The sequence below is a fragment of the Heloderma suspectum genome, chromosome 3, assembly GCF_057233095.1.
Source record: "Heloderma suspectum isolate Gila_16-S chromosome 3, 16-S_ref, whole genome shotgun sequence".
Taxonomy (NCBI): Eukaryota; Metazoa; Chordata; class Lepidosauria; order Squamata; family Helodermatidae; genus Heloderma; species Heloderma suspectum.
The window spans coordinates 85,867,992-85,895,840 of record NC_139460.1 but is presented as its reverse complement, the minus strand read 5'-3'; the positions used below and the strand labels follow the sequence as shown (position 1 = coordinate 85,895,840).

Sequence of the window (27,849 nt, the reverse complement as noted above, 5' to 3'; positions counted from 1 at the left end):
GAACAAGGACTTTACATTGGCAATTTTGCTATAGATGTTTTACAAACTATATTATAGGCTGACCCTAGGTACACAAACCAGGTAGCTGCCTTCTACAACACCATAAGATTTCAACAAAAGTGGTATAATGTCATGTTATGTGGCAATATCCTGTACTGTGTGCATACAGGCTGACACAATAAGTCTTCAGATTGACTGTAAATCATTTTGTAACGCTAGTTGTGATTTGTTTCCTCTCCATTTTCTCAGTCAGTGTGGGGATTTCCCTTTTGCCTTCATCTTGCAATGCTGATATACTAAACAATGCTGGGAAAAGGTTTGACTGTGTTTACAAAAATGTTTTTTTTTAAATAAATGAAAATAAATTGGGTTATATCCTCCACTGACAGATGGCTCTTTGATCCAACAGAGGCTTCTGTCAGTAGAAGTGGAAGGTGATTTATTGATATAGGGTGGTTAGAAATATTTGAGTAAATAAAAGCTATCTCTAAAATTACTATGCTATTGATATTACTGAAATAAGGTATATGGAACATTTAGGTGTCTCAAAAGCCATTAAATAAACACTATCATCAATATTATAAGGTAGAACCAGGTGGCTTCAGTCTTTATCCAGGTGGAGAGAATGACAGAATTCTCATTGATTTGAATGGATTTAAGGATTCATCCCTTGCAAAAAAAATCTTGCTGCCCATAATGAGTAATTAAACCCATCAGAGTGCCATTTGAATCAGTTGAAAACCATACACAGCTTCAATGTAAACATGAGAAACTTTAGATATAGTTGAAATTGTTCCATACGCTTCATATCTAATACTTTTATTCATACAAAATGCTCAACTCCCCCCACCCCTTTTCTGGCTCCTCTATGTCCTAGATAGTCTGCAATCCATCATCATAACTCTCAACAGCTGCCCCCAAACTCAAAAGTTCTCCTAATAGATCTTTCTAAACCTCCCCAATAGGAAGCTGAAGAACTGCCGCCAATGTGTTGTAGCTAATTTTCCTATTCTTCCATTTCACCAGCTCAAATAAGCACACCATTATACTATATAATAGAGCTTTATGAATTCTAGTACAATGTTTGAACTATCTAGTTGGGATCAACTAAGTGCTCTACATAGGGCTTCTGGAATAAATGGTGCTTTTATAAATGTAGCAGCAGCGTTTCCATTAATAAAAGGAGAGTACTTCCAAGTAATGAAGACAATCCATGACTGAAGTTCTACTGAAATGGGATTTAGTCATGAATAACTTATTGTGCCTATTAGCTCCAGCTATACGTTCAGATAGCAGTGGGCTGTTGCTTATGTTTCCCCAGGCTGAAAAGCTCAATTCAGGAGCTATACCTTCTATACTCATCAGCAATAGAATGAATCCTCTGTTCAGTGTTATGGTGAGAAGGAATAGCAGATGGCTGGATTCAGCCCTCCCTCCTCTCAGGTCCTGGTGGGGCTTTCCAGCTTGGATAAACTTATGCACAACACAGTGTGTGTATTGTTGATTATACAGCTAAAGATGAAAGTATGGAAGCCTATATCAGTGTACATATGTCTCCTCTAGTTGTACCGTGGTGTGAAGACTTATCCCAATCCAACTTTTAAAAGTATTTAGACGAAATGCAGATCATATTGAAAGCAAGGCTGTGCAGACAGATACTATCTATGCCAGAGGCGCATCAGATATACACTGATGGTTCCTGATCCAGCAAGTGATACTACGTTCACAGAAGTCTGCTTACATGGATATCCCTATCTAGGTCAAAATGTGTGATTCTACATATATTTATGTACTTGAATATATGTTTCCTTGAAATAAAATCAGATGCACTTAAAAGGAAATGTGGATTGGGAAATATAACACTACAGGACAAACATAATTTTATCGCAATACATATCTTGTAATAATGAATTTGAATTATTGTGTACAATGCACATCCACTCTAATAACTATTGTTTGGAATTTTATACCATCATTTGTATGAGTGGAATTTGCTTATTTAATACTTTGTCTACATTTTGTTCTAAAATTAAGGCTTCAGTATATTCATAAATAAATATTTAAAATAAAAAATTGTACATACAAGTTTCTTATCAAATATCTTACAGTAGAATATATATATATATATATATTTCATACAGTTAACAATTTTGAAATCTGTAATGTGCAAAGTGTGAATAGCTGCTTTGTATGTGCCAGTCAGTGCGTAATAGTGCAGCACATTATTGTTTCCAGTTTTAGGGCTGTTCCAAAACTGTGCAGTCTGAAATGTCATTTGGCCTCAAGGTTTGTTCTTGGGATTTTTGGAGTTGCTCCTTTGTGTTGTTCAGTTGCTCCTCAGATTCATTATTATCCTCTTCTGACTCCTCTGAAATGACAATTATCTTGTCGTAGGCATGATCTTCTCCTTGTGACTGGGATGGAAGAAACTGTGAGCTGTAAAATGGCTTGCTTAAAAACTGTGAGGAGAAAAATAAATAAATAAAAATGTACCCCTATATTTCTATCAGTTTCTGGTGGACACACCAATCCTGTTGTCTGGCTGTCCCAGAGGACTGAAAAATTGAATCAGATGACTAATGGTATTTTAGAATCCTAAGAATTTCAATTGTCATTAAAAATACACGTAAATTTTTCTAGCCTTCATGCCACAGAAACTGGGTTCACACAACACGCTAACCCACACTCAGTGGTTGAGTGTGGGTTGTTGTTGAATCGTGGGTTGTTTGTTGAAACATAGGTTAGCGTGTTGTCTGAACCCAGCACATTTTCTGCAGGGTGGCTTGTTAACCATGCAGTGTGGCCTATTCTTCTTGAATACACCAACTTGAGAATGGTTTCTTGTCGGGTTGTTCAGGGTGATTAACAAGCAACCCTGCAGAAAATGTCCTGGGTTCAGACAATATGCTAACCCATGGTTCAACAACCCACACTCAGCCACACTTAGCATGTTTTGTGAACAGCCACACAGACTGCACTAGAAGCCACATTCCCCAGGGCCAGGGGTCAGTGCCACGGGAAGAATTCTAAAACTGCATCATAGTAAGCCTTCATAAGGCAAAATAAATGAGAGGTATTATCCATCCATCCATGGAAGAAAATTCTCATGTAACCTTTTAAGTCCCACTCTCTGACTGAGCTTCAGCTGCGTGCATATAGTCCAAATGCACAGTAATGTACACAGTTATAATCTGAACCACAGATTCACACAGAGCAATTTCATGAAATAATGCTAATTTCATCTGACCATCTCATAGCTTTTCCATGACAAAATTAAAAAAAAAAAGTGAGAACTGAGCTTATATCAAACAAAAAACCACAGACAGTTCTACTAGATATATTCATTTATCTTCAGTCCATGGGAAGCAGATCGGCTAATGAAATGTTTGTCACATTCTATGGCAGTTATGAGCTTTCTGCTATCTTTTAAATGTTCCTTAATTTTAGCAAACAGCTTTTATATACATTACATATTCTTACATTACATTACATACATGGTAATACTATTTAGCAGCAGCTGAACAACAACAAATGGTGTCTCCTGACACCAGTCCGAAATCTTTTGATGCAAAGTGGTATATAAATATTGTAAATAAAATAAAATAAAATAAATAATTATTTATTTATAAAGGGCATAAAAACAAACCTCTTTGAAATGCTGTGGCAAAGAATAAGAAGGAAAGAATATGTATTTGGTCCATCGATAAACACGAAAAACAATAAAGCAGCAGAAAATAAATGATACCAACACTGATAGCAGAATAACAGTCAGTTGAACTGGATTTATACCTATATGAGAAAAGGGAAAAACCCAAGTTATTTTTTTACTATGGAATATGTGATAGACATATCTTTTAAATAGAGGCATATAAAATTATCCAGCCCCCCCATTTTATAGTTCTAAAATCTGAATATTTCATAAGACATTTCATAATAAAAAATACAACTATGACAACATTTACATTTGATGTTTAGCTGCAAAGAAGAAATGAGAATAAAATTTGGTCCATTGGTAAGCTTGTCTCATTCTTCCACAAAACTCAATGTCTAGATCGGAGTAGTCAACTTGTAGGCTAAAACATCTGGAGGCCCACAATTTCCATCTTCCCTAGCCAGGATAGCCAGTAGTGATGGCTGTGGGAGTTGTAGGCCAGAACATCTGGAGGGCCACAAGTTGCCCATCCCTGGTCTAGACAGTGTTTTATCCCATTTAAGACCCATTTTGTTGTTCAGTCGTTCAGTCGTGTCCAACTCTTCGTGACCCCATGGACCATAGCACGCCAGGCCTTCCTGTCCTGCGTTCTCTCCCGGAGTGTGCTCAAGTCCATATTTATTGCATCAGTGATGCTATCAAGCCATCTCATCCTCTGTCATCCCCTTCTCCTTTTGCCTTCAATCTTTCCCAGCATCAGGGTCTTTTCCAGTGACTTTTCTCTTTGCATTAGGTGGCCAAAATATCTCAGCTTCAGCTTCAGCATCTGTCCTTCCAATGAGCAGTCAGGGTTGATTTCCTTTAGGATGGACTGATTTGACCTCCTTGCAGTCCAGGGGACTCGTAAGAGTCTTCTCCAGCACCACAGTTCGAAGGCATCAATTCTTCGGCGCTCAGCCTTCCTTATAGTCCAGCTCTCACAGCCATACGTTGCTACTGGGAAAACCATAGCTTTGATTATACGGACCTTTGTCAGCAAGGTGATGTCTCTGCTTCTTACTATGCTGTCTAGGTTTGCCATAGCTTTCCTCCCAAGGAGCAAGCGTCTTTTAATTTCATGGCTACAGTCACCGTCTGCAGTGATCTTGGAGCCCAAGAAAATAAAATCTGTCACTGCTTCCATTTCTTCCCCTTCTATATGCCAGGAAGTGATGGGGCCACATGCCATGATCTTAGTTTTTTTAATGTTGAGTTTCAAACCAGCTTTTGCACTCTCCTCTTTCACCCTCAACAAGAGGCTCTTGAGATCCTCTTCGCTTTCTGCCATTAGTGTGGTATTGTCTGCATATCTGAGGTTGTTGATAATTCTCCCGGCAATCTTAATTCCGACCTGTGATTCATCCAACCCGGCGTTTCTCATGATGTACTCTACATATAAATTAAATAACCAAGGCGACAATATACAGCCTTGTCGTACTCCTTTCCCAATTTTGAACCAATCGGTTGTTCCATGTCGGGTTCTTACTGTTGCTTCTTGACCCTTGTACAGGTTTCTCAGGAGACAGGTAAGGTGGTCTGGTACTCCCATCTCTTTAAGAATTTGCCTCAGTTTGTTGTGATCCACACAATCAAAGGCTTTGGCATAGTCAATGAAGCAGAAATAGACATTTTTCTGGAATTCTCTTGCTTTTTCCATGATCCAGCAAATGTTGGCAATTTGATCTCTAGTTCCTCTGCCTCTTCGAAACCCAGCTTGTACTTCCGGTAGTTCTCGGTTCACATACTGCTGAAGCCTAGCTTATAGGATTTTGAGCATCACCTTGCTGGCATGTGAAATGAGTGCAATTGTACGGTAGTTTGAACACTCTTTGGCATTGCCCTTCTTTGGAATTGGAATGTAAACTGACCTTTTCCAGTCTTGTGGCCATTGTTGAGTGTTCCAAATGTGCTGGCATATTGAGTGCAGCACTTCAACATCATCATCTTTGAGGATTTTAAATAGCTCAGCTGGAATACTGTCATCTCCGTTAGCTTTGTTGTTACTAATGCTTCCTAAGGCCCTCTTGACTTCACTCTCTAGGATGCCCGGCTCAAGTTCAGTGACCGCACTATCATGGCTATCAGGGACATTAAGATCTTTCCTGTATAGTTCTTTTGTGTATTCTTTCCACCTCTTCTTAATCTCATCTGCTTCTGTTAGGTCCCTGCCTTCTTTGTCCTTTATCATGCCCGTCTTTGCACAAAACGTTCCCTTAAGATCTCTGATTTTCTTGAAGAGATCTCTAGTCTTTCCCATTCTATTGTTTTCCTCGATTTCTTTGCATTGTTCATTTAAGAAGACCTTCTTGTCTCTCCTTGCTCTTCTCCTGAACTCTGCATTCAGTTGGATATATCTTCCCCTTTCTCCCTTGCTTTTCGCTTCCCTTCTTTCCTCAGCTACTTGTAAAGCCTCATCAGACAGCCACTTGGCTTTCTTGCATTTCTTTTTCTTTGGGGTGGATTTAGTTGCTGCCTCCTGAACAATGTTACAGACCTCCATCCATAGTTCCTCAGGCACTCTGTCTATCAGGTCTAATCCCTTCAATCTATGTGTCACCTCCACTGTATATTCATAGGGGATATGATTTAGGTCATACCTGAATGGTTTAATGGTTTTCCCTACATTCTTCAATTTAAGCCAAAATTTTGCTATAAGAAGCTCATGATCTGAGCCACAGTCAGCTCCAAGTCTTGTTTTTACTGACTGTATAGAGCTTCTCCATCTTTGGCTGCAAAGTGCATAATCAATCTGGTTTTGATATTAACCATCTGGTGATGTCCATGTGTAGAGTCGCCTCTTGTGCTGTTGGAAAAGAGTGTTTGCTATGATCAGCGTGTTCTCTTGGCAAAACTCTATTAGCCTTTGTCCTGCTTCATTTTGTACACCAAGGCCATGCTTGCCTGTTATCCTGGTGATTTCTTGACTTCCTACTTTAGCATTCCAATCCCCTATGATGAAGAGGACATCTTTTTTTGGTGTTTGGTCTAGAAGGTGTTGTAGGTCTTCATAGAACTGATCAACCTCAGCTTCTTCGGCCTCAGTGGTTGGGGCATAGTCTTGAATTACTGTGATGTTGAATGGTTTGCCTTGGATTCGTAGTGAGATCATTCTATCGTTTTTGTGATTGTACCCCAGTACTGCTTTTCCCACCCTTTTGTTGACTATGAGTGCTACACCATTTCTTCTAAGGGATTCTTGCCCACAGTAGTAGATATGATGGTCATCTGAATTAAATTCGCCCATGCTTGTCCATTTTAGTTCGCTGATTCCCAAGATGTCAATGTTCAATCTTGCCATCTCATGTTTGACCACCTCCAGCTTACCTTGATTCATTGATCTTACATTACAGGTTCCTAAACAATATTGTTCTTTACAGCATCGGACTTTCTTTTCACCACCAGACACATCCACAGCTGAGTGTCCTTTCGGCTTTGGCCCAGCTGCTTCACTCTTTCTGGCGCTACTTGGAAATACCCTCTGTTCTTCCCCAGTAGTATATTGGATACCTTCCGACCTGAGGGTCTCATCTTCCGGCGTCATCTCTTTTAGCCTTATGATACGTTCCATGGGGTTTTCTTGGCAAGAATACTGGAGTGGGTTGCCATTTCCTTCTCCAGTGGACCACATTTTGTCAGAATTCTCCACCATGACCTGTCCATCTTGGGTGGCCCTGCACAGCATAGCTTATGGCTTCACTGAGTTATGCAAGCCTCTTTGCCACAACAAGGCAGTGATCCATGAAGGGGAAGACCCATTTTAGTCAGTCATTTTTAGATTAAGTGGAAGCCCTCTATTCTATATTAGATATTTCTTCTTATGTATAACATTCTGTTGTACCTTCAAATCAAAGTCTATTAAGTTTGACTTATACAAGACACTGGCCATGAGGAAAGGCCTTTTCCATGTAAGGTCTCACATGTGCCTGCAGACATTTAAATAATCGTATATGTGTGCTGGCCCATTCATGTGTCAACATTAGCACACCACCTATCGATAGCATAGACAGTTGAGCTGCTGACATGTTAATGAAATGTTGACATGTGAATGGGCCAGTGCATGTGATATGTACTTTCAAACATGACCGGGCATAAGTAGAACAATTACACAGTCAAGTGCTGTCCCTCTGGCCCATATCAAGTAGAAATCAGGCCTTTGTTTTTGCTTAGTCTTGAAGATTTTTTAAATTTCTATTTATAGAAAATTTATACTCTGCTTTTTCCCTCCAAAAGAGTCACTCAAAACAGCTTACAAAATATTAAAACAAGCATACAGACAATATTCCATAATTAAAAGAGTTACCAGATTAAAAGCAGTAAGAACACATGGAGCCAAAACCAACAGTCAATAAATTAAATTGAGCAACAACAGTATCACATTAACCAAAATAATGTTTTTATCAACCTGATTTTATAAGCACCAATCCTTCTCTTTAATCTAATCAGTAAAGTGGGGTCGGGAAGAGTACAGAATGCATACATTTGTCCTTTATGAATACACATTTAAGCCATTACATATTACCAGTGTCAGTTGAGTTAGCTGTTCTGGTATAATAATCTTCACTCCACTCCCCACTTTTATCCAATCCTTCAATAAATGCTTGAGCCTTAAGGCAATATGTTGTCCCAGGATCCAGGTCAGATACTATGTGGAAGGTGTGTGTCATATTCTCAGTTCTAACCTAGTAGGAATGAATACAAAGTCACAACAACAAACTGAAAATTAGACTCTTAACAATGCAACCCTATTCTCTGTTTACACTGGCTGGATACAGATAGGATTTCTAGTAAATGCACTTGTGTTCGTGGAGCCCAGTGTCAGCATTGTTGATCTATGCCGGTGTACCACAATGGTAACAATGGTGAAATGTTAAAAAGCTTGACACTGAAATAATACTGCCAATGCAAGGGATAAAAAAGGGAAGAGTTGGAATCATGGCTTACACAATCCACTCTGAAGTTTTAAGTTACTTCATATTTACAACTGCTCTGTGAGGCAAGGTACTTTTCTCCCTGTCCAGGACAGGCTATAGCTGGCATAGCAGTCAAAGCTGGTAAAAGGTAGTCTGAGCCACTGCAGCCACTTGGGCCTCTAGTGACAGTGATGGATCTAGGAGTACCACAGAGTACAAACCTGATCTTTCAAGGGGAGTGCAACCCCATCCAGCACAGGCAATGAGCCTATCTCCTGGACCCAGGAACCATTCATCCACAGGGCTTCCGTCTTGCCAGGATTCAGGTTCAGTTTATTGTAGGGATGTATGAAAGTTCCGCCACAGATCTCGGGGAGGCCGAATGCCAGCGCATTCGGCCCCCCGAAATCGGTGGCGGAATGGCCCGCCACCCCCCCAGGACGGGACTTACCTGGGGCGGATCTTCCTGGCGGCGGCGGTGGCTCCGGCGGCTGGTCTTCTGACCGGCCACCGCCGCTGCCATTTCCAGGTTTAAAAAAAAAACAAAAAAACACGTGATAGGCTACGTAAAGATTTACGTAGCCTATCACGGCTAGATTTAAAAAAAATACTGTGATAGGCTATGTAAATCTACGTAGCCTATCACGGCTGACTTAAAAAAAAAAAGCGCGTACGCAAATGGCGGTGGCCATGGCTGCCGCCATTTGCGTTCCTTATTTTGGCACGTCTTAGTCTATGTAAACGTTTACGTAGACTAAGACGGCGAAAATAAGGAATGCAAATGGCAGCGGCCATGGGTGCCACCATTTGAGTACACGCGTTTTGTTTTGTCTTAATCAGCCGTGATAGGCTACGTAAAGATTTACGTAGCCTATCATGGCTGACAGCAGGGACGCAAACGGCAGCGGCTATGGCTGCCACCATTTGCGTCCCTGCTAGCCAGCGGCCGGATGTCCGGCTGCTGGTGGAGCCGGCCGGCGGCTCTGCAGAATCGCTGCGGAGCACAGCCAGCCGGCCAGGATTCCGGGGGAGGAGGAATGGAGCGCCTCCCCCCCGGCGAGGATTCCGGGGGGAGGGATGGAACGCCTCCCCCCGCACCATCAGCATAATCCCCAAAAGGTAAATGATTTTTGTAAATCCCTAGTTTATTGGCCCTCATCCAGCCCATGACTGAGTCTAGGCACTGATTCAGGACTTGCACAGCCTCTCCTGATTCAGATGCCACAGGGAGATAGAGCTGCGTGTCATCAGCGTACTGATGGCATTTAGCATCAAATCTCCTAATCAGCATACTGGCTCCAAATCCCCTAATGACTGCTCCCAGCGGCTTCATATAAATGTTAAATTTCGGGGACAACATGGTACCCTGCAGAACCCCACAGCTCAGTTGCCAAGAGGTTGAGGAATAATCACCCAATATTACTCTCTGAAATCAGCCCCGTAGGTAGTATGACTGGAACCACTGTAATACAGTGCCTCCGATACCCATCCCACCAAGTCGATCCAAGAGGATACTATCATCGATAGTATCAAAAGCTGATGAGAGGTCGAGAAGAATTAACAGGGTTTCACTCCCCCTGCCCCTCTCTTGATAAAGGTCATCCATCGGGGTGACCAAGGCTGATTCAGTCCCGTAACCAGTTCAAAACCCAGACTGGAATGGGTCTAGATAATTCCGGGAAGGGATGTTTCCTCTTCTTCCTCCCTCTCTTGCCTTCATTAGTTCAGTCATGCTGCTCCTTGGGTTTAGAACAGCCACCCCCCCAGAACCATACAATCCTCAAGTGTTTATAAATTCTTCCTTACAATCCACATTCTTCTGCAAAGATCTGCCTTTGGGCACAATTTACTTTTTAAAAAGCTATCTGCTATCTGACCTGCTATCTCTCTCTTCACCTAAATCACAATCCTATGCCTGTGAGCTGGGTGGAACCAGCTGGTCCTGACCTACTCCCTGGAAAATCTTTTTATTTTGTGCCACAGCCTGAAAATCCTATGGGTCAAAATGCATGCGGGAGAGGACCCTGTTCTTTTCACCCCCTGAACAGAAAGCAAAGTGCTGGATCCTGACCTTAGGGATCTCTGTTTTAAAATACCCACCTCTCTCAGTGCCTACAGATTCTTCACTACACACTACCAGTGGCACACCTCTATAATGATAATATAAAGTTATAGGCTAGGCTGGATGCCTTGCTGGAAATCTGCTGGAAATTATAGTACTCGGGTTGCTGGAGCTGTCTGGCAATCAAATCTTAGCTTTTCAGACACAAAGCTCAGTCGAGTTTTCCTGTCCTCTTCTTATGAAGTACATTCAGACACTGACACATGAAGCCATAGATCCACAAATGCCAGCAAGCATTACCTGCTCACCACCACAGTCATTCTTCCAGATTAGCAGCCTGTAAACCACTGAACCATACAAGTCCTGTAAGGAAGACTTGACACCATCACGTGTAAAAAAGGGGTCTGTGAGTTGTACACTCAAGACCCCAGGTTTGGGGGCTTCAACTTGTACAGTAGGTGGTCCAATGTTTGCTAAATGAGGAGAAAAACAAAAGGTAACTTGCATGTGTTATTCTGCCTTTTGATCCATTTAATCATGCAGCATGGCCCACGGCACAGACACAGCTTTTTTCTTCATGTGAGAGAACAACAGCCAATGAACCCCTTGAACATGGATCAAAAATGACTTTAATATGTATCTCAGTCTTCCCCAGCCTGGTGCTCTCCAGACATGTTGGGCTGTAATGGGTCGGGTTATGATGGGAGTTGTAGACAAACATACAGTCAGGGCCAGAAATATTGGAACAAGGATAACTGTTTTGGCAGTTGGCCTCTGTACACCACCACATTGAAGTTGAAAGGAAACACACCGAGATGGCAGCAAAGTCAGGACTTTCAGCTGTAATTCAAGGGGTTTGACAAAAGTAGGGCACCAACCATTCAGGAAGTACAGCCAGTTGCATACACACACCCCTATCGTTGGTGGCCCATAAGTAATGGAATTAATGGCTGACAAGCAGCTGCGTGGCCAGGTGTGGCCTGTTTCCTGGGTACTCCATGACCAAGCAAGCAGATAAAAGGCCTGGAGGTGGTTCTGAGTGTTACATTTGCATTTGGTAGCTGTTCACTGAAACCCCCAACATGAGGTCCAAAGAGGTGTCCATGCGAGTTAAGGAGGCCATCATTAGGCTGAGGAAACAAAATAAACTCATCAGAGAGATAGCAAAAACAGTGGGAGTGGCCAATACAAAAGTTTGGAACATTCTGCAAAAGAAGGAATTAACTGGCAAGCTCAGCAACAGCAAAAGGCCTGGAAGACCACAGAAGACAACTAAAGGGGATGACCGCAGAATTCTGCTCATGGTGAAGAGGAACCCTTTCACAACATCTAGCCAGGTCAAGAATGCTCTTGCGGAGGTAGGCATGTCATTGTCAACATCTACAGTCAAGGGACGGCTGTATGAATGTAAATACAGAGGCTTCACAACAAGGTGCAAACCACTGGTAACGCTCAAGAACAGAAAGGCCAGATTAGCCTTTGCCAGCAAACACCTAAAAAAGCCTGCCCAGTTCTGGAAGAAGATTCTTTGGACTGATGAAACCAAAATTAACTTGTACCAGAATGATGGGAAGAGAAAAGTATGGAGAAGGAAAGGAACGGCTCATGATCCAAAGCATACCACATCATCTGTCAAACATGGTGGAGGCAGTGTTATGGCATGGGCATGTATGGCTGCCAATGGAACTGGTTCACTGGTGTTTATTGATGACCTGACTGCTGATAAAAGGAGCAGGATGAATTCTGAAGTGTATAGGGCTATACTTTCTGCTCAGATTCAGCCGAATGCTGCCAAACTGATAGGCCACTTCATATTGCAGATGGATAATGACACAAAACATATAGCAAAAGCTACCCAAGAGTTTCTGAACGCAAAGAAGTGGGATGTTCTTCATTGGCCAAGTCAGTCATCTGATCTCAAACCAATAGAGCATGCTTTTCACTTACTGAAGACAAGACTGAAGGCAGAAAGATCCACAAACATGCAGCAGCTGAAGGCAGCTACAGTGAAGGCCTGGCAAAGCATCTCGAGGGACGACACTCAGCATTTGGTCATGTCCATGGGTTCCAGACTTCAGGCAGTCATTGACTGCAAAGGATTTTCATCCAGGTATTAAAGGCGATCTTTAAGTTTGAAATGATGTTGGTTTGTTCCATTACTTATGAGCCACCAACGATGGGGGTGCGTGTATGCCACTGGCTGTACTTCCAGAACGGTTGGTGCCCCACTTTTGTCAAACCCCTTGAATTACAGCTGAAAGTCCTGACTTGCCTCCCATCTGGGTGTGTTTCCTTTCAACTTCAATGTGGTGGTGTACAGAGGCCAGCTGCCAAAACAGTTATCCTTGTTCCAATATTTCTGGCCCTGACTGTATGTCATGTACTTCTCCTATTTACTAAGCAACTGTTACCCAGATAATTGTCATTCCTGGGAAGCAGCACAGAATGTACTTGCTGTTGCATATTACTTCTTTTGCCTGCTTGTTATTTTGAGCAGAACCATTGCTGTATTACATCAGATTTTCTTTAAAGGGCTTTCTGGTAGGAAGGTATATCTCTGGCACTCTTACTGTGTTTTCTTTTATAGCATAGTTTATAACTTTTTGCTCTGTGCTACTATCCCTTGTTAGGAAAAGGCCCACTGGCATTGCCAAGAACAGCAGCAATAGTATTTCTTCATTTTTTGTATCTCTTTTGAGTACACACTGGTGGCATTCAAGAGGAGGCTGGATAGCCATCTGTCAGGGATGCTCTGACATGGATTCCTGAATTGAGCAGGGGGCTGGACTTGATGGTCTTGTAGGCCCCTTCCAACCCTACTATTCTATGATTCTACGAGGTTACATATGTTTCACTTTCATCTCTGCTGACACTGAATAGACAGACACTGCATCAAGTATGTGATTTTCTTAAACATGTGTAAGAATGGTCCTGAATTTGGGGGGCTTAGTGTTTTCCACCAAGCCACCTGCACAAGTAGCTTCCCTGAGGTCACTTCTGAACCCAATTTCCATCTCCATGGCTTGGAATGGATACTCTGGGCATTGGGAGTAGGGATGTACGAAAGTCACTTACCTTTCGCGGATTATGTTGATGGTGGGGGGGAGGTGCTCCGTTCCTCCCTCCCCCCCGGAATCCTGGCCGGCTGGCTGTGCTCCGCAGGGATTCTGTGGAGCCACTGGCCGGCTCCACCAGCAGCCGGACATCCGGCCGCTGGCTAGCAGGGATGCAAAATGTTTGTGTCCCTGCAGTCAGCCGTGATAGGCTATGTAAATGTTTACGTAGCCTATCATGGCTGACTTAAAAAACCCCCAACAACAACGCACGGACGCTACGCTATTTGCATTCCCCTTATTTTCACCGACTTAGTCTACGTAAATCTTGACGTAGACTAAAACGTGCCAAAATAAGGAATGCAAATGGCGGCGGCCGTGGCCGCTGCCATTTGCGTATGAGCGTTGTGTGTTTTTTTTTTTTGTAAGTCAGCCGTGATAGGCTACATAAATCTTTACGTAGCCTATCACGTCTTTTTTTTTAAAACTGGAAATGGTGGCAGCGGCAGCCAGTCAGAAGACTGGCTGCCGCCGCCGCCAGAGCCACTGCCGGAGCCGCCGCCAGAGCCGCTGCTGCCAGGAAGATCCGCCCCAGGTAAGTCTCGTCCCGGGGGGGGGGCGGGGGGGCAGACCGTTCTGCCACCGATTTCAGGGGGCTGAATGCGCTGGCATTCGGCCTCCCCAAGATCCATGGCAGAATTCTCTGCCATCCCTAATTGGGAGTGCTCTGGGATCAGAGTCCATGCTTTTCTTTCTTTCTTTGAAGATTTAATAGAGAGCATCACCAGGTATATAATCTGTTGCATTATACTAGAACTGGGCTGCATTTCCTCTAATAGCATCTCACCTATCTCTGGCCATTGCTTAGCAGCAGGCTTGTGACTACTGAGAAGTAAAGCCAGCAACTATTTTTTGATTCAGAAATGAAAATGTAAAAGATAATATGTGCACAAGCCCAGTCGTTCTCTGGCTTCAATGGCATTTATTTATTTATTTATTTATTTATTTTTAAATTTATTAATCGCCCATCTGGCTGGTTTAACACTGTTTAAGATGGTTTAACACTGTTTTCCCCATTTTTGTGTTATAAAAAAGCCCATATTACTGTCATGGGGTTGGATCTGGACTTAGTAATGCTTAGAGCTGTTCCATTTCAATGTGTCTACTGCAGGTATGACTAAGGATGTTTCCAGATGGAGAGCCCCCACCACTACCAATCAAAAGGCACGATGCAGCTATTCTGTCTTTTTTTCTTTAATTGGTTCTGTCCTGGTAAGAAAAGACAGAAGAATCTGTTGGAAAACATGGGAGAGTTACAACGGAAGATGACAAAGTCTGTGTTTGAGGCTGGATGATGCAGAATTAAAAGCTTTATGTGGAAGAATCCCAAGTCTGGATCCAACCCATGTTTTATGAATGTATGCATGCACCAACTAACAAAACATTCCCAAACTGCAATTAATAACACTAGCTTAAGAGAAAGATTTGAAAATGACTGTCAGAACAAGTAGCCCCTTGCTTTCTGGCCTAGGGTCAAGGTTATTTAAACCCAGCAGGGCAAGGACTTCCCTTTCATGCAGAGCGTGGGTGTGGGTGCCTGCCTTTACAGAAAGTTTGTGGATTGTACTATGCAACTTCATAAGAACACAAAGCATAGTCAGTAAATGGCATAATGTTAGAAATCTGTTGGGAACACTAATCTGGAATCTGTAACTGTGAGCTCTGAAAACATGTTCCTAAAATATACTTGGATGAGGCAATCTAAATGAGTCTGATAAATGCAAATAAAAAATGAAGCAATTCCAAAGTGCACAACTGCCAGAGAGGCCCCCTGAAGCTGCACAAGGAAAGGAGTAGAATCTTGGCAGCATACCAATCAGATCAAAGGATATCAAGGGGAAGTGCCTTCATTTTCCATCAAGAACACCAACATTTGGGGGTTGGACTCGACGGTCTTATAGGCCCCTTCCAAATTCTATGGTTTTGCTAACAAACAAAGGTATCTACTTTTCAAAACCATTTGTTTAGCTGAGATAGATCTTTTTTCCCTTTGAACCCAGGCAAATATATTTGCCTTCCCAAATTCACTATACTATTCACTGTTACAAGTCACAGAGTGGATAAGTACCGAATATTTACAACTCAGTACTTCAGATCTGACTTGAAGTTTGACTTTCAGTACTGAACATCTGACATTCAATATTTGATAGCAGATATTAGATTATGCGGAAGATAAAGCAATCCATCTGGAAGCATCTTGAAAACAATGCCGTGATTACTCGAAGCCAACATGGATTTGTCAAAAACAAGTCCTGCCAGACAAATCTGATCTCATTTTTTGATCAAGCGACCTCCCTTGTGGACTGTGGGAATGCTGTAGATATCATATACCTCGACTTCAGCAAAGCTTTCGACAAAGTGCCCCATGATCTCCTGATGAGCAAACTAGCTCAAAGTGGGCTAGATGAAACAATGATCCGGTGGATCCACAGTTGGCTACAGAATCGGACTCAAAGAGTGCTTATCAATGGGACCTTCTCAAACTGGGGAGAGGTAACGAGTGGGGTACCGCAGGGCTCAGTCCTGGGCCCAGTTCTCTTCAACATTTTTATTAATGACTTGAAGGAGGAGGTGCAGGGAATGCTGATCAAATTTGCAGATGACACAAAATTGGGCAGGATAGCTAATACTTTGGAAGACAGAAACAAAATTCAAAGTGATCTGGATAGACTGGAGCGCTGGGCAGAAAACAACAGAATGACATTTAACAGGGATAAATGCCAAGTTCTGCACCTAGGAAAAAGAAACCAAATGCACAGTTACAAGATGGGGGATATGTGGCTCAACAACACTACAAGCGAGAAAGATCTTGGAATTGTTGTCGATCACAAGCTGAATATGAGCCAACAATGTGATGTGGCTGCAAAAAAGGCCAATGCTCTTTTGGGCTGCATTAATAGAAGCATAGCTTCCAAATCCCAGGAAGTACTAGTTCCCCTCTACTCAGCACTGGTTAGGCTTCATCTGGAGTACTGTGTCCAGTTCTGGGCACCACACTTTAAGAAGGATGCAGACAAACTGGAGAGGGTTCCGAGGAGGGCAACAAAGATGATCAGAGGACTGGAAACAAAGCCCGATGAAGAGAGCCTGAAAGAACTGGGCATGTTTAGCCTTGAGAAGAGGGGAGATATGATAGCACTCTTCTAGTACTTGAAAGGTTGTCACAGAGAAGAAGGCCAGGATCTCTTCTTGATCATCCCAGAGTGCTGGACACGGAATAATGGGCTCAAGTTACAGGAAGCCAGATTCCGGCTGAACATCAGGAAAAACCTCCTGACTATTAGAGCAATACGACAATGGAACCAATGACCTAGGGAGGTGGTGGGCTCTCCCACACTGGAGGCCTTCAAGACGAGGCTGGACAGCCATCTGTCAGGGATGCTCTGACTTGGATTCCTGCACTGAGCAGGAGGTTGGACTCGATGGCCTTGTGGGCCCCTTCCAACCCTACTATTCTATGATTCTATGATTATCAGTAGTATTCAATATTATTGACACTACTGACCAGCAGAAAAGAGAATCTTCTCCATTTGTATAAAGTAGTTCTTGCAGTCCCAGGTGGCTCATTGTGGAGAGAAGGCAAAAAAGTTAGTAGATCCAAAGAGAAAGACAGTGACCTGTCCCTTAACAATAACCCAAGCACCAGAGTGGAAGGGCAATTTGTCCTTATCTAAATAGCAAATTCATTTGTGCAGCACATTCATTTTGGTGGGGAAAGTAACTAGTTACATTTTCTTCTAGGACAGAAAGCGAAGCAGCAGTGTGTGTACACACCTTAGAAAATGTGAGACCACGTAACACTTGGACAGCAGCAGCACCAAACGATAGAAAGCAAGGAACTACTTTTTATACATACACAACTAGTTAAAAGCTCATGAGGTTTCATGAGTAGGGTGCCTAGAAACAGTGGGGTCCTCAAAATCCTGCTCCTACTTCACTTAGCATCCCTACTATCTAACATCTCACCTCCCCTACTCAGCACCTCTTCCCATCTCTGCATCCTCCTGTTTATCACTGAGGCTGGTGCCATGGGTAGAGCAAAGGCCCTATCCTAAAGTTACTTAGGGCGCAGTCCTATCAATTATGCCCTCGGTGATCATAAGCCCCTGAACTTGGAGGCGTCCAATCATCCAATGCAGGACAGGAGGAGCGGCTCCCTGCACTTCGGCTCCCCACACTGCAGATTTCACTAGATGGGCTTTTTAGCCCGTCTAGTGAGGGCGCTTTGGAGGGGGAGGGAAGGAGGCTGGAGGAGGCTCAGATTAACTTGTATCCTGGCCTTTCTAGTCTCCTCCCCTCCCCACTCACCGGAATGCCTCCTTTCCTCTTCCTCTGAGGTCGCTTTTCCAATCTCGGAGGGCAACCAACAGAGTTCTTTCCATGCTGGCTGTGAGGGGACAGGGGAGGAGGATCTCTGACTCTGCCTTCCAAAGTTGGAGTGCTCTCTGACCTCATAAGGGGAATCTGAATGGTATGGTCCCTGGGATGCTCACCCAGGGACCACTGGATAGCTTTCTTATGCAATAAATACCCAACAGAGATTCAAGTAAAGAACAAGCCCAGCCTCCCTATTAACCAAGGAACTTTGTGTGACAAACATCATCTATATTGGCCCTGGGTCTTTTTGAGGTTTAGTCACTGAAAGCCTAAAAAACCAATTCTTAATCAGTGATGTGTGAGTATGGTTCATTTCTTCGTGTGCTCTGTCTGACACAGCTGGCATTGGAATTCATTACATCTCTCCCCTTAATTACGCCTTGTCAAGAAGTATGACTGGCTTCACCTCTATTTGAAATGTTACATTTTGTCATTGGGCAGAAGTTTCCTTACTTTACGCTTTCCTGATGGGCTTTTTATAAGCCTTCCCTTTTAAGACCTCTTTGAGTATTTGCTAGCTATTCATTGGCCCCAATGCCAGGGACATATAGGCTGTTTGCCCGTAGTGACCATTTTTTTAAATGTAAAAAGGGTTAGGGACAAGTTTACCATGGTCTGTTTTATAATGTATTGGAATAATGTTCCAATATAACACTCAAATGTATGTATTTTTCTTTATTATGTCTTTTTACTGTAACGCATCACGATTGTGTTTTTTTTAAAAAAAGAACCGGAGTACCATATTTTAAAGCCCAACAATACAACATTAAAGGAGCAATCCTATGGCCACTAGACACTGTCTAGAGAGCCATAGGATTTTTCGGTTTCTGGGAACTGAGGTCAGAAATCATGCTCCCCACCCCTCCCCCACCCCTCATAGCCACAGCAGTTCTCTCTGTGCCAGCTATGTCCCTGCACTCGAAAATGGAGTGTGGAGATGGCAGAAGGGGGTGGCCCTGGGAGTGGGGGGAGACTGTGGAAGCTGCGTTACACAGCTTCCTATGCACCATGCAGCCCCCTCCCCCTGCTCTGAAGCTCCCTGGCTAGACAGGTGAAATTGCCTGTCTAGCCAAAAATGCAGGGTGGCCAGAGCATGGAGTCAAGGATCACCTCCATCCTTCGGCCACCTTGCATTGGATAGTCGTCAGCCTCCAAGTTGGGAAGCTGATGACTATCTCCATAGAATTGTGCCCTTAAAGTATCTATCAGTGAACTAGAAGAATGACTTACTGTCTGTGAATGGTGTGAAGGTGATGTTTACCCAGTTTGATTGCTTATTCTCAAACTCAGTTCTAACTCTTATATTAGAAGGACCATATGTAGGTATACTTGAAATATTGCACTCTGTGAAGTTAATTCTTTGGCATAAGTCAATGAATTGATTATGAAAACTGTAAAAAAGGAAACAAAATTAATTATCTATGAGAATAAAGAGCTCTCTCTTATTTCAGACACTAAACCACAGTGTTAAATAATTTTTCATCCATACCCTGGTATATTTGATAAATTATCTAAAACACCTAAAAACAATTATTAAAATTAATTACAAAACTAGAAGTACAAAAACCACGTCCTTCTGATTTGTGATGAAAACCAACATTGTTCTGTAGTGGTGCATTTCAGCCTTCTTTCCAGTCCCTGCTCAGCCTAACTACTCACTGAGCAAGCCAGCTTTCTCATCTATAAAATTTAAAATAATAAAGACCTACATCACAGTTTTAAAACAGCATTTTTGGCCCTTAGCTTACCTATAACATGACTGTAGGAACTCTACAGCCCAAACTGTCTTCAAAGGTAAAAGAGAACTTGGGCAAAAAATGGGATATATCTTATTGTTGCCCAAATACTGTTTTTCCTTTGAAGACCAGGAACTTTAACTGGCACAAAATCCCACAATCTTGAAAGGATAGGAAGACAGAAACAGAATCAAGCAGCTGTGTAACAATGGCACTGGCTTCCTATAAGGATCAGGACCTCCTCTGGGATGGCACCAGTGCTCTGTTTGCCTAGGGGGAGATGTGTCAAGACTACATACTAACAGGCTTTCAAAATGCATGCAAAATGTTCATTTTGAAATTTTGATTGTGATTTTACGGTTTTGATTTTATTAAACTAAGCCATTTGTTTTTATATATTGAAATTAAATGTTTTATTCTATAATTTATGTGATGCTTTATTTTTAATATTGCTAGCCACTTTTTATTTTAAGATAGGTTGGGGTATAAATTTTAAATTAATTAATTCTTCAGAGGCAACTAAGTTAGGGCAGTAGGGATGCTTCCAGATGGATGGTTCCTAGCAATACCAATCCAATGAAATTATTCAGCCATTCCGTCTTCCCCTCCTTAATGGATTTTCTGTGGCAGAGAACCCTCCTGCCATCAAATTCTGTATTTGAGGAAGGGTGATTGCACAATATAACCCTAGCGTGGAAACACCCTAGGTCACTTGCAGCATGAACACTGGAAAGGGATTTGCCTTGATGACAAACCAATGCGATAAAGCAGAGAGAGCTACAGGAGAAATGACTCACATATTATGAGTGCACTAGAATATGGTAAGCAATTCTTACTAACGTGGCACCTAGGGATGCTCTAAAACCCTCCAACCGATATGGCACATGCACTCATCAGGTGAGCTTCTGGAATAATGACTCTTAAATCGTCTACTAAGGGGCAAACTAAACATTCTTCATATCATGCATAACACAGCTATCTGTGATGGTCATACTTAGTTCAATGTAAGCATGCTGTGCGTGTGTGTGTGTGTGTGTGTGTGATTTAAGTGGTGTGTGTGTGTGTGGAATTTTGGAATAAAAATACAGGGGGAAGCTTAAATCCCCTATCCTGGAGCACCACAGTCCCAATCTGAATCAGGGCCCCATGAGCTTACACTGAAGTAAATAAGCTAGTCATGCATAGCTCTGCTATGCATGATTTGAAGAACATTTAGTTTGGCCCTAAGATGATTGAGCAATGGACAATTGTCCTTGCTTGGGAGTTCTGTCCCTTCTAACCAACCGACTTTAAAACATTTACATTCCAGTCCTATCTAAATGCTCATGCAAACTTGTGCAGGGTTCTTGTCCATTTATAATTCCACTTGCATTACAGTTCTAGATCCTCATTCTGGAGACGGGCATCCTGCCATTTCTTCCTGATGAGGGTCTCGTGTTTTTGTAACTTAATTGAATCTTGTGCTGGAATAAGCATCTCCCTGCTTAGCAACATAAAGCAGCCCGAAATGTTAAAATTAGACTACAACTTGCCTCCAGTTACAAATCCTGATGGAAGAACTTAGCAGTGGTCTCATTGGCTGGGTTTGGACGATCAGAGGGGAAAAGAAGCCATGGTGGCATCTTTTCCCCACCTCACGAGTGCCTGCCATTTCCCTAATTACTCTCACCATGATGCGGGTTGCCATTTTGTCTAAACTGCGCCATAGGGAGGGTAATTACAGAAATGGAGGGCATGTGAGCGGCATGCACAGGGCAGGGAAAAGAAGCCACCATGACTTCTTTTCCTCTGCTGATTGTCCGAGCCCAGTCAATGATTGTATTTTGTATTGTGTGACAAAATACTGCATGGAGGAAAGGGGTGGGTGGGGTAAAAGGACCTTTCCCTCCAACCCAGCGGTTATGTTGACCCCTCCCCCAAGGAAGAGATGAAGGTCACCCCCAGAAAATACGATGTTTGTACAGTGTAACCACTTTGTTTTTTATGGTGTGTGCCATGGTAAAGTGGAGCATGTTCTGGCATATGCATTATCCTAAAATTAATGTTTGTGGTAAGCCATAACATTTTTACTGGATCCTGTTTTTAAGTAAAAGAGCTATTGTAAATATATGCACAATGTCACTCAAACGTCATATTACATACAATTCTTTATCCAAACAAGGGGGATGGACGGACATGTGAATGAACTGAAAAAAACCAGTCCAATGGGATAATGCATTGCATATGTTTTCAGCTGTAAATGGCCTAGCCATTAATATGGAAGACAACACAATGGTACAAGATAAACCTTTAAAAAAAATAAAGTATTACAATTATTAGCCATTCGCCTCACACTTACCATTTATATTGAACTGTATATGTCACATTTTCTTTGTGAAAATTAGGTGGATCCCATCGGAGAACACTATCAAGCATAACTGAATAAATTCTTACATTTTGAGGTTCTGGAACCATGCCATGTACTGTAATGCAGAAATATTAAATATCCTATTTAATATGTGATCTTGAAGTTATTTTACTAATTGGAAAAAAACATATATTTAAATCTGTTTAACATATAAATGTGGTTAATTCTTTCAGTGTTCTTACTCAGTCCTCATACTGTACATAACAACAACAAAAATATATTTATCACTCCTGCTGTCTTCTTACAAAGTTACAATCTTATTCGAACACTCATTCTGGAAGTTACAGCGGAAGGAGGTTATTAAAAAATGGAAGGTCTAGAATAGCCTTCTCCAATCTGCTTCCTTCCAGATGTGTTTGATTACAACTCCCATTATCCCCAGCCAGAATGTCCAATGTATGTAAATAAATCTGAACCGAGGCCTTCTGAACACAACTGTTGTTTACTACTTGTTATAATTCTACCATAGGGAGAGGAGGGACACCATCAGGATTTTCAGCTCCCACAATATCCAGGGCTGTGCTGGTGATGAGTAAGAACCAGATGCCCAAATTCAGAGCTCTGTGAATGCACCAGCAGGCACATGAAGTTTCTGAACGTGCACATAGCTGACCCCTTTATTGAAGAACAGGGAGCCCTTGTATAAGGTTTCCATATACATGGAAATATATGGATTTTTAAATAGGATTTAAAAAAAGAATATGATACAATAAGACATGTATTTGTGCAAATATTTCCATTATGGTCTACAAAAGAAGCCGATCAGTGGTGAACTTTCAATTAGTTTACCCAGTCTTGTAAAATACCATGAACGTTGGTATTGCTATGAATCTAGACTGAATCACCAAAATACTTCACTACACCCACTAGTCTGTTCGAAGTCACCAGTTGTCCTTTACCGTTTTCTGGATTTTAAAAAAATATACATCTTAGCTGCTACAAAACCAAAACTACAAAGTGTTCCATTATTTTTATAGTGCATGTCTTTCAGCAGGTCTTTTAAATTTGATTTTAATTAAGCAAAAGGAACCCTATCTAGTACTTAGATACTGCAAAACAGTTTTTTACTTTCCTCCTAAGAGCTGTCAGATCAGAACCATTTAGTATAATCCAAATGTATGAACAGCATAGTTATTTGAAAAGAAAAAAATGAAAATTCCAGCTGTACATAATTGTCACAGCCTAAGGGTTTAGGAACACTTAAACCCCAAATATGAATGTGCCTGGAATCATGGTCACTTGCACTACCTTCTAAGTGCAAGAACACTTTCAAGTATTCAGGACTAATATGGAGCATGTATCTAACAGTTTGGTTATAGGGATTTAGTGAGTGAAAGCAATTGCAAATATTCTTGGACTTGGGACTGTGAGATTCAAAAATGTCTGAATTTTCCATTTGAACTCAGTGGGGCTGCAACAGAATAAGGAGATCAGTTTCATAACTTTGTCTTGCAACCAGGGCGGCACCAGGGGTCAGCCGTGGTGGCATCTGCTGAGGCCCATGCTCCAGCAGAGGTTCCATTGCCAGCCTCCAGAGCCTGTTACTTCAGGCAGCAACAGCAAGTACCAGTTCTCCAAGTTCTGCCCTCTTCAAGCCTGCAAGCAGTGAAATGAGAGAAGAGAACGAGCAGCAGCAGTCACCACACATCTTCCACTCTTCCTCTGGGCAGCTGTGCAGACTGGGCCCAGAGGGAGCAGGACAGTAAATGGGCAGTGGTGACCGTGGCAAGGAGGCAGGCCAACACACTCAGGGCTGGGTGTCCCACTGAGGATGCCCAGTGACCCTCTGAAAACCTAGAGCCCGTACTGCTTTCAAGCCCACAGGTTAGTAGAATGCAGGTATCATGAACCGCTAGACCAGGGGTGGGCCACTTGCAGCCCTCCAGATGTTTTGGCATACAACTCCCATCAACCTTCATTATTGACTATGATGGCTAGTGCTAATGGGAGTTGTAAGCCAAAACATCTGGAGGGCCAGAAGTGGTCCACCCCTATGCTAGACCCTTGGCAGTGTACACAATAAGCCCTACCCTCACTCCAGCTTTTGAGTTGTGTACACAAGAACTGATTTGCTAGATCAGACCAGAAATACATCTAATTCAGCGCTCCATCTCTAGCAGTGGTCAAGCCATTAGAACCTTAGGTGTACACTGTCTCTGAAAAGGAGTATTCCATTTAGCCAACTTCATCAAGAACCACTGATAAGTTCACAAAGGATAAATCTGTTTCACCCTTTATCTTATGCGATCTAACTCAGAGGTCATCACATCACCTTGTGGTAATACTAAAATGAGCTGAAAAATAGCTAGCAATTCAGGATGCTCTCCGATGGAGGGTGTTTTGAATGTTGGGTGCAAGTACTCAGTTCATCTGACACACACACACGCCCAAGTCACTCAAGGATTGTGCCAGTGCCATGCTGCACTCTCTGCTACTCCAAACAACAGAGCAGAGACAAACAGGATGAGTACAAGCAACACACCCCAAAAGAGTTATGGCTGAGCAGAACTCTTAACACCAACTGCTACCACTTTCTTGTAGTATCTTCCCCTTCTCAAACTCCCAGTTTAGTGGTGCAATACAAAAGACACTCCAAGGAGAAGCTCCTGTTGGGACAGGCTCTCAACCTTTTTTCACCACAAGATAAAGAATCACCTAATCCAGGGGTGCAAAATCTCAGGTTTGGGGGGCCAAATCTGGCCCACCTGGAGTCCCAATTCAGCCCTCCCAGCCCTCTGGGATTCCCCAGATGGTCCCACCCCCTTTCCCCCAACCACTGATTGTCTGGTGGTGTCTCACCTTTTTGCCATTTTTCCCCATTCTAAAAGGTGGAAATGCCTCTCCTAAGGCTTAGTTCCTGGCTGTAAGAGATTTAAGCTAAAATAGGCTGGTATATTGGCCTCACCCCTTAGCCTTTGGCCTTGTTCCTCAGCCTGAAAGAGGATCAACACCCTGTCCTGACCTAACCCATAGCAGGATTGCCATCTATGGTGGGCAGATGTCACAATTCCCTATCAGGGTGTGAAGTTGAAACTTCCTGTTAATGGGAGGGAAAGTTGCAACAGAATAATTAGGCTAATAAACTCCAGAAAATATCTGAATCTTGATTGTGTAAACAACCTAGGATGTTTCTGTAGTTCCACATGTTCTTCAAAAACCTCTGTAACTACATTGGCCCAAAGGGTTTCAAGAGGAAGTACATTCTAACTACTGATACTCTTCACAGTTAACGGCAAAAAAAGGTTCAAAAAGTCCCGTTTCTATGCCAACAGGATTCAATTACAGTTTCCCATTCCTTCAGTTACTTTTGGTGTTCTTTCACTTTTTAAAATGCTTTTCCTTCTAGTTTTATATGATACTCTATGGCTTGGATCCAGACTAGCATGAGCGAAAGGGCATTTGAGTAGCAGGACTTTCCCAGCCGGTCATCCTTCTGTAGTCCTCTGTCTTCCCAAAGGCCTCTCCAAAGGGTTGGAGTTACCCTCTAGAATGGCAAGGGATGGGGTACTGGAATATGTCAAAGAGAGGGGAATGCTGGAAGAGGGGAAATCACCAAAAATTAGACAAAAGCATCTTGCATGAACGGAAGCTCAGTTCGTGCAAAGTACCTCCACCTGATTTGCAGCAAATTCCCCCTCCCACTACAACCTTCCAAACTCCATCCCACACCATTCTGAAATGTCCCCCAAACCTCTACAGAAGGGATAGGCAACCTAGTGACTTCCAGATGTTTTGGACCACAGCTCCCATAATCCCTGACTATTGGCTATGCTGACTGTAGCTGAAGGGTGAGGCACCCACATCAGGTGGCAGAGTGGGAGGAGCAGAGAATTACGTTGCCAGGAGGGGATGCCGCCTCCAGTAGGTGCTCTAGAGAGCCCTACCAGCTGCTCTTCTGCCATGGCATTTGCTGCAGTGAGACAACGACCAGTGGGGCTCTCTGGAGCAGCTGCCACCCACCCTTTGTTTCCCTCATCATGCCTCCTCTACTTTTGCCACCACCATGTAGGGTCTACGGAGAGCTGTGCAGCTGGAAGAAGTGGTTGCAAGGCTCCTGCGAGAGCTTATCTGGGTCTCCTGCTGATTAGCTGCTTTTTCTTGAAAAGTAAAGTCACCCTCTTATTAAGCTTGGTTTTTTTTTGTTTTTTTTTTAAAGCATGCTTAATGTACATGGTAAGGTATGGTCTGACCTAAAACTGAACTGATTTCTGGAAAAGACCCTGATGCTGGGAAAGACTGAAGGCAAAAGGAGAAGGGGATGGCAGAGGATGAGATGGCTAGATAGCATCACTGATGCAATGAATATGGACTTGAGCACGCACACTCCGGGAGAGAGCGCAGCACAGGAAGGCCTGGCGTGCTATGGTCCATGGGGTCACGAAGAGTGGACACGACTGAACGACTGAACAACAAATTACTCTTCTACCCAGCCATGGAAGGCAAGGAGTTCTTGGCCACCCTATGACAGCTTTCCCCAACCTGGTGCCTTCCAGATGTGTTAGACAACTCCCATCGTGGCTGGGTATTACGGGAGTTGTCATCCCTTTGGGGACGGCTGCCTATGAGCGATCGGAATGTCATCCCTTGTGCCATAGCTGTTCATGTCAGAGGCTCTTCGTAGGGCCCCGCCCTCAGCCGCCCCCGCCCCGCTCCCCTCTGCCTTATGCCAGGCAACGAGGGCACCCAGTCAGGCACGCACAACCTTCGCCAGGCCTCCTAGGCCAGGGGTGGGCAGAGAGTAGATTTCCAGGTGCTTTGGGCTTCAACTCGCAGCATTCCTGACTATTTGCCATGCCGTCAGGGGCTGTTGGGAGCTGAAGTCCAAAACTCCTGGAGCTCTACTTGCTGCCCACACCTGTCCCCCAAGTCGCCAAGGAAAGCCCCAGGCTAGACGGGTTTCCCCTCCCGCCTTACCTGACCAGAAGAGGCAGCTGCAGATCAGGCACTGCCAGCAGCGTGGGGCCATCGCCCGGGCTACGACACCAGAAAGGCGCGCGCGCTCGCGTCCCGCCGGAGGGAGGCAGGGAGAGAAGCTGCTGCTGCTGCTGCCGCGGCTGCCGCGGCTGCCGCCCGCCCTCAGCCTCGGAGGGGTCCCCCGGAGCACGCCTAGAGCTCTCGCTTGGCAACGCTGCGCCCCATGGAAACGCCTCCGTCGCCCTCGCCCTCCCTCTCCTTTCTACGCCTAGCTCCCCTCATAGCGCGAGCCTCGTCGCACTCTCGTTCCTCAGCCCAGCCAGTGTGCCCACTTTCTCCTCCTCCTTTTTGAAAGCAGCCAGGTGAACCTTATCCCCAGAGACACCACGCCGCCCCGGCGCCGCCCCAGGAACTCCCCGCTTTCGACGCCCACGGAAAGAGAGGCGGCGAACCGCTCGGCTCTGTCCGCCAGCCCCCCCCCGGCCCCCCCCGGCACGCCACCGAGCCCAGCCGCGCAGAGCAAAAGCGCCTCCTCCTCCCGGAGCAGCGACTTGTACAGGTGTTGCTGCCCGCCCCTTTTCCTACGCCGCGTACAACAGAGCTGCTCAGTAGCAGCGACTGAAGCCGTCTGTGCCCTTT

General features: G+C 43.6%; 1 protein-coding gene across 1 annotated transcript; it reads right to left on the bottom strand.

Moving 5' to 3' along the window:
* Positions 1-1,865: 1,865 nt before the first annotated feature.
* IL10RB (interleukin 10 receptor subunit beta) lies at positions 1,866-27,691 on the bottom strand. The gene is made up of 7 exons (XM_084843646.1): positions 27,211-27,691; positions 22,228-22,351; positions 19,384-19,544; positions 10,964-11,136; positions 8,211-8,370; positions 3,647-3,789; positions 1,866-2,459 (listed from the first exon to the last, which is right to left on the bottom strand). Exons 1-7 carry the CDS (start codon positions 27,260-27,262, stop codon positions 2,238-2,240), a joined length of 1,035 nt encoding a protein of 344 aa, XP_084699772.1. The 5' UTR covers positions 27,263-27,691; the 3' UTR covers positions 1,866-2,237.
* Between the last annotated feature and the right edge of the window lie 158 nt (positions 27,692-27,849).

What these genes read in the sequence shown, in the direction of transcription:
- IL10RB (XM_084843646.1), bottom strand. Translation starts at nt 27,262, where the DNA reads ATGGCCCCACGCTGCTGGCAGTGCCTGATCTGCAGCTGCCTCTTCTGG. An exon ending in CAGCTGCCTCTTCTGGTCAG is followed by an intron (nt 22,352 to 27,210) that starts GTAAGGCGGGAG and finishes TCTGCATTACAG; the next exon opens with TACATGGCATGGTTCCAGAA. An exon ending in AGCTAACTCAACTGACACTG is followed by an intron (nt 3,790 to 8,210) that starts GTAATATGTAAT and finishes TTTCTCATATAG; the next exon opens with GTATAAATCCAGTTCAACTG.